The sequence below is a fragment of the Esox lucius genome, chromosome 25 (assembly GCF_011004845.1).
Source record: "Esox lucius isolate fEsoLuc1 chromosome 25, fEsoLuc1.pri, whole genome shotgun sequence".
NCBI lineage: Eukaryota > Metazoa > Chordata > Actinopteri > Esociformes > Esocidae > Esox > Esox lucius.
Window position 1 is genome coordinate 10,964,185 of NC_047593.1, and position 7,017 is coordinate 10,971,201.

At 36.6% G+C, this 7,017-nt stretch overlaps 1 protein-coding gene across 2 annotated transcripts; it reads right to left on the reverse strand.

The window, feature by feature from the left end:
- Window positions 1-428: 428 nt before the first annotated feature.
- LOC114840354 lies at window positions 429-6,502 on the reverse strand. Of its 2 annotated transcripts, XM_034291076.1 has the most exons (5): window positions 6,168-6,502; window positions 3,674-3,880; window positions 2,442-2,508; window positions 1,219-1,387; window positions 429-849 (listed from the first exon to the last, which is right to left on the reverse strand). In XM_034291076.1, exons 2-5 carry the CDS (start codon window positions 3,818-3,820, stop codon window positions 714-716), a joined length of 519 nt encoding a protein of 172 aa, XP_034146967.1. In that variant the 5' UTR covers window positions 3,821-3,880; window positions 6,168-6,502; the 3' UTR covers window positions 429-713. The 2 variants fall into 2 exon arrangements, with proteins under 2 accessions (XP_034146967.1, XP_034146966.1); XM_034291075.1 differs by lacking the exons at window positions 3,674-3,880; window positions 6,168-6,502 and adding an exon at window positions 2,583-3,234.
- Between the last annotated feature and the right edge of the window lie 515 nt (window positions 6,503-7,017).

Below are 7,017 nucleotides of genomic sequence, written 5' to 3' on the forward strand. Positions count from 1 at the left end.
AATACTGCCTTATATACATGTATATGCTGTAAATTGTTTACAGCTGTAATTAAAAATAGTCAAAATAATGTTTTTGAATGCAAGTGAAATTACAAGACCAACAATGAACTTACATGTACTGTAAGTACTGTACATGTACTTACATTTTACAGTATATTAGAGCATTTGCTGTGGAATTCAATTCACTAACTACATTTGCCATTTTTCACTGATGTGATAAGTGTAAATGTTTGCTGTAAGTTAAAACATTTGTGTCAAATAAAACTCACAATAACAGGTACATTAATATAACAATTTATTCAGTAATAATGGTTTTTAACATAACCAGATTCCAAAATGTATTTGGAGAAACAATGGGGAAAAAAGGAGATTGCACATTAAATGCAAGGCTTTAGCTTTGATTCATTAATATAAAAATGTTTGTGCAATAATGGCTATTTAACAACCTGATTCCAAAATGTATTTGGAGAAACAATGAAAAAAAAAAAGAAAAAATTAATTGCACATTAAATGTAAGGCTTTAGCCTTGGACAAAAACCTCAGAGAACAGCAGCACTTAAATATTAACTATGTAGTGCACATTCCTAAAGTGATTATAGTCATAGCTCTAATGTCATAACCTAAAGAAATGGCATGAACTGTGCCTACCTTAAAGGCAAGAATATGAACTTGGAAATTGGGTCAGTCTCTGGTATCATTTGTATTGGAATACTTTAAATGACAAGCCATTCGAAGTCCATTAGTTTACGCAACAGTGTGCATACATGTGGGTTCATTCCGTGCATTTTCTTGTCTCGCTTTCCAGCAGCAACTTTTGATCCTGTTTCCGGGTTGATGCCCACAAGTCCTCTGTCACACACACACACACACACACACACACACACACACACACACACACACACACACACACACACACAAAATTAGTCAGACATTTCAAATTACATTTAATTTCAATGAAGAGTTAGTGTCATATTAAATTTTATCAGAAATGAATGTTCAAATTTAGCCTTCCATGTTTACAATAAACAAAATGTACAGATTATATTATTATACAGATTGAAAAGTGCATTTCTGAACATTTGGCTAGAAAACATGTAAAGTAAACTTTTCCATAAAATATCTAATTCTGATAAACTATCCTAAACTGAAAACCTAAAAAAAAAAGAAAAGTTGAAAGTCTACAACATTTTTTGAGTAAGACTTTACGATCTGAAATACCTCTGAATAAATTCCAGCGTGCATGCAGCGTCATCCTGATAAGCAAGATTTAAGTTGTAATAGGTCGCAAACAATGCTGCCAGGCCCTCAACAAATGCCTCTGAAAATGGGCCCAGGACAACTTCCCTCTCGACTGACAACATCCACTTGCTTGGGGTCATGGATTCACCTATAAAAAAGTTAAATAAGAATATGGCAGGGCATAGATTAATAAGTGTGGTTCATTGATAGCTTATGTTAAAGGGATAGTCTGAAAATAATGAAATGAAAATTACCATGATTTACTCACGCTATCCTAGGAGTAAATTACTTTCTTCTTTCAGACAAATACAATCGGAGTTACATAAAAAAAAAAAAAATGTCCTAGCTCTTCTCAGCTTTATTATGGTAGTGAATGACGGGCAAGATTTTAAAGCCCAAAAAGTGCATCCATTGATCATAAAAGTACTCCACATGGCTCAGGCCTTCTGAAGTGAAGCAATGCATTTAAGAAAAATATCCATATTTTAAACCATATAAATTAAAATATCTACCTTTCAGCATATGTATGGCAAAAGAGTGAACTCCGACCTGACGTAACGAAGAACATAGAAGCGCAGAGGATATTGCAAAAAAAAAACTAAGCTAATTAGAAGTCTAAAACAAGAATTTTTAAAGACAAATTTCTGAGGATTTTGATTAAAGAGAAGACCTTGAGTTTGTTACACAGCCCTATTTGTATGAGGCGTTAAAGCTTAACCTACGTCATGCTTAATGTAGGGAGTTTCTTTTGGCATAAATCGACTAGTTCAACAATGTTTATTTTTCTTACACAAACAGATTGCTTGCTTTCAAGGGCCTTTATTTACCCCCTGGAATTACTTTTTACTGGATTACTTTTATGATGGATGATACACTTTTTAGAGCTTTAAAATCTTACCCATTCATTGCCATTTTAAAACTTGGAAGAGCCAGGACATTCTTTAAAACAACTGATTGTATTTGTCTAAAAGAAAAAAAAGTCATATACACCTGGGATGGCTTGTGGGTGAGTAAATCATGCATTTTTTTTGAATATAGGAATGAGAATATAATTCCGAAATAGAATACATGAACAGAGGTGGCAAAAAAGTATTTAAAATGGCCATTAAAGTGAGAATTAAAAAACAGTACAGGTCAAAGAGGTACAAGAGCTAGAAAGCAAATAATAGTGTATATGATGGAGACAAAGTAAAGCAACAAACCTTGGATGATCAGTGCGGGTGAATCCGGTAATCCCTCTCTTTCCATGTCGGCTGCGGTTGCTGCTGCCTAAGAAAAACAAAAATATATTTTGCATTACAATTAAATATTTAAGACATTAAAAATCTAAATGTTATACTTACATCAGCTTCAATTAGAAGTGATTCTGTCCTCTCTTTGAAATGGGCCATTAAGAGTTTCAAGATGCACAGGACCAGAGAATTTCCCTCTTGATACTTTGACAGAACAGCACACACCTCTTTGTTTGATGGCTTTTCTTGAAAAAATCTTAGAATCCTCTTTCCTTTCCCTTGAATGCTCTCCATGATTTTTTGTAGCAGTGAGATGTCAGTAAGCAATTGGAAATGTAAAAAGATTCCCTTCAGACAAAACAGGTAAGGCCATGAGTTCTTTAGTTCAGACAGTGGTGGAGTGGCATTTATATCACGGCGCTGACGGTAATATGTGACCTCCATCAACTTGTGAAGTTCTCCTCTATCGGCTCCAGACATTCCTTCAGTAGACTGAAGCAGAACCATTTGCTTGCGCTTCTCTTCTAGAGTGTCATCATTTTCTCCCGCAGGAAACTCCTCAGGCTGCCAACTGACACAACCATATTGATCAGCCAGCCTTCTTGAGCTCTGGCTTATGGTGCTACACGATGATCGTAATCGTTCTTTTCTCCGACGAGCTAAAGTGTTGTTTCTGTTTACATGTTCAACACAGGTTTTAACTTGCAAGAGCAAAGAGGCATACCCACTACCTATTTTTGTTCCATCAGACAGAACATCAGCAAAGCTGTCCGGGTACTGCTTAACAATATTCTGCTCTACAATCTGACACTGTGCCTTTGATGGGTTTACTTCATGTTTTTGCATGTTATCCACTAACATTCTTACTAGCTTCCTTCGATCAGCTGGTGATGGTCTTTTTTTATTTGCAATGGCCAGTTTAATTTCAGAAGACATGACTTCCCAAGGCACCTTAAATGTTTCAGCCCAGGCGCAAGATGCTGAAAAGCAAGCAGTAGAACTAGATGTTGTAGAACTTGAACTCTCTGATCCTGGGCTTGATGTATCCGAAAGAACATGACGCAATGAGCGTTGGGGACTTGTGCAGCTGGATTGTTCTAACACAAATAAAAAAAAATTTAAAAAGAAATTTGAACATGAAACATTTTACAATATTTGACAAATGGAGATTAGACATTTTACATCAATCAAATAAAACATACCTTCATTTTTCCATGCATACAGTAGTTTGCGGCATTGTATAGGCCTGAGGAACTCCATGAGGTCGTCTTCTTTGACATACTGGAGGTCATCTTTTGTCTCAACACCAATAGCAGAAAGTCCATGGATACATTTTTTAAGCGTTTCATCAGAGAGACCAGGTAACGAAGAGGAGATGGCAAGTTTTATTTCCTCTAAGTTGGACATACCTTAAAAAGATGGAAAAGAGTGGTGTAACACAATCACAGACAAGCCAGATGTATTATACTCCTGGAGAGGGTAATAATCTAATAGCTTCTCTTGAAGTACACAGACATGTCTTGGGTCCTCATCTGTTATCCAGTATACACCCAAATCCACCAACCGCACAGCACACCGTTTCTCAGATACAAAGTAAACCAATGAATTCTTGTGAACAAGAATTAGTTTAATTCTGCCAACCTCCAAACCCGTATCATTACTGGCCAAAAGAACGACCATGCCTTTCCTGTACTTTGTTCCTTTCAAAGTGATTTCAGTAGCTACTAATGTATTGCCTGGCTGAAAATCAAAATGATCAACTGATTCCCTGATCGCTTCGTTAAAATCACAAGAATAAAATTCAGAACTTTTTTCAACTTGCACAGAAAGCTGAAAGAGGTTTCCAGCACTTAAATAGGCTTGGAGAAGCTGGTGCCTTTCTGCAAGTGTTGCACATACATTTTTGAAGTTGTGCAATTTTCTTGCACATTGTTTAAAATAGGTATGTTTGCTCTCAAACCGCATAGTCCATAAGCGAATGAGTGGCCCAAATTGTTTTATAAGCTCCGGGTAATGGCACAAGTAGTGATGTTTAGGCTTGAGAGGCTTAGAAGGAAAAGTCACATACCTAAAATGAATGTACTCCTCAATGAGCACTTTCAGATAAGCAACCTGATCTGCCAGTATTGCTGGGGCACAAATTAGATCTACAATTTGTCTGAGTAGAAGAACAAGCTGCCACACTTCTGATTCTGGATCCTTAATTCGGTGTCCAACAATAACTGGTAAAAGTCTAAGAAGACACCAGTTCTGAACAGCGTGACCACAAAGCTTCTCACTCCCAGAGTTAACCTCAGCTGGTTTATTGGCAGCATCATTTCCTGTGTACTTAAACTGTTTAATATAGCAATTAAGCTCTGTGAAAGTAAAGAATTTCTCTTGATTTACCAAGTAATCAATGTACAACTTAAGATCAGATGCCACAACACCCTCAAAGAGGTCATGTCCAAGGCAGGGTGGCAAGCCAGGCTGACAAACATGAAAGGAATTCAGCTGATTAAAAGGAGAGTTAAATTTAACTCCATCAACTACATTATCCCCTAAGGTAGCAAGTTTCTGAATGTTTCTTTCGTAAGACTCCACAGTTCGCTTCATAGCAGGTTCTAAAGGTGTGGCATGGAATGAGTCTCTCTCAATGGTGCAATACCTGCAGAAATGTAGGCTTCGGCTAAAATTCTCGACAAAACCACCAATCATGTGGGATCCCAGGTTGTCACCTACGATGGAACACAAAGAAGCTTTCAAAGTTTTGCCATCATTCACCACAACACCATTCTCCTCAAGATCTTTGAGATCTTCAATTAGTGATCTAAAAACATGAGCTGGTCCAAAGTGCTTAAAATCTTGCTCATTACACAAAAGAACAAGTTGCATGTGGTCTATGTTTGACCTGTTGTGAGGTAAAATATCAGACAAGGTAAGATAAACTGCCAGTAATTTGTGTTTTTTTCTAGCTGAGCCTAAAGGATTTACCACTTCAAACGAATCCTGGTAAATGATCAAACCCAGAGATGATGGATCAGTTTGAAAGAGAGAATTTTCAGAAAAATTCTTACCATCCTTTACATCCCGAAACAGATAATTTTCAGCTGTTTGTGAGTGCATCTGTTCATATTGGTCCTTCACAGACTGGCACTTAAACAGAGCACTGATGGTCTGTTTAACTGGGACATATTGAGCAAAGCACTCTTTCCCATTTCTTTCACTGACTCCTAATAAAATAGGGACTGGCTCAACATAGTGAAAATCTTGCTTGAAAGTAGTCTTTCTCCTCTGTGCTGTACTTAGAACTCCACTATTACAAGCTGTCAGCAAATCCTCCCTAGACAACTCATCAATCACATCATTAATCCTTTCCTCTGGTGATTCAAGCAAAGAAAGCTTTTCTCTCAGTTTGCTAAGAAAATATGACTGCCCAATGTCATGGATGTTTTGAAATTCTTCAACAATGCCTTGAATGGTAGACTCAGGCAATAGCAATTTAGCTTGCAGTTTCAGATAGAAGAGGGTTAAATTTCTTAAAAAAAGAGATTCATCCACAACTTCAGACAAATTTTGCTCTGCAACTTCTGATCTCTCGCTCTCAGACACGACATCTGAAACTGGGATTTCCATGGTCATAGCAGGCTCTATCAGATGGTTTACAGAGGACATTTTATGTGTCCGTGATACATGTGATGCAAATGTAGATCTCACCTTAAATGTCCTGTTGCAACCAAATGGGCACCGGATCTCCAGCCCGGACTGAATATGGCTCTTTAAATGAGACAAAAGCTGTGTTAGGGTCCCACATTGAAAATCACAAAAGTCTACATGGCATTTAAATGTTTTATCATTATCACACATATGTGCCTGATGCTCTTTAGCAGCAGACTGGTGATGTTCTCTGTGATTTCTGTATATGTGGGACTTCAATGAAGAAAACTGGGTGAAAATATGTGGGCAATCAGGTACAGCACATTTAAAACCTGATTTAGGCACATTTCTATGCAATTTCACATGCTGCACAAAACTCAGGATTGTACTGCTCTCATTATTACAAAAGTGACAGATAAACATGTTAAACTTTAAAAAAAAATCTAAACTTCACAAGCTAATAAATGCACAGCAAAAAAGCATGTGCACTGAAAATTTCAATGTACTTTCTATTTAACTAAATTACAAATATGAAAACTAAGCACCCTTATAAGTAATATTACCATAAAACTAAGACAAAAAAACTTCATTAACGTTACATCATCTTAAATTGAACAAAAACGTGCTATTAACGTTGGCTTGGCAGTCAAGGTTAAACACTATTTTACTGCATAAAACAATTTTAAAACCTACACAATCAAGTTAAAAGCTTAAAACGTTTAAAAGCTTACATCTACTACCAAAAACAATGTAAATCAATTTCATACCAAGCTGTTATCAGCAAAAAATATTTAATTAACGTTACACCATCTTAAATCGAACAAAAACGTGCCATTAGTTAACGTTAATGGCTTGGTAGTCAAGTGAAACACTATTTAACTGCATAAAACCTACACAATCAAGTTAAAAG

What these genes read in the sequence shown, in the direction of transcription:
- LOC114840354 (XM_034291075.1), bottom strand. Translation starts at nt 2,978, where the DNA reads ATGGTTCTGCTTCAGTCTACTGAAGGAATGTCTGGAGCCGATAGAGGA. An exon ending in CACTTCTAATTGAAGCTGAT is followed by an intron (nt 2,509 to 2,582) that starts GTAAGTATAACA and finishes TGTTTTTCTTAG; the next exon opens with GCAGCAGCAACCGCAGCCGA. An exon ending in ACGCTGGAATTTATTCAGAG is followed by an intron (nt 850 to 1,218) that starts GTATTTCAGATC and finishes TGTGTGTGACAG; the next exon opens with AGGACTTGTGGGCATCAACC.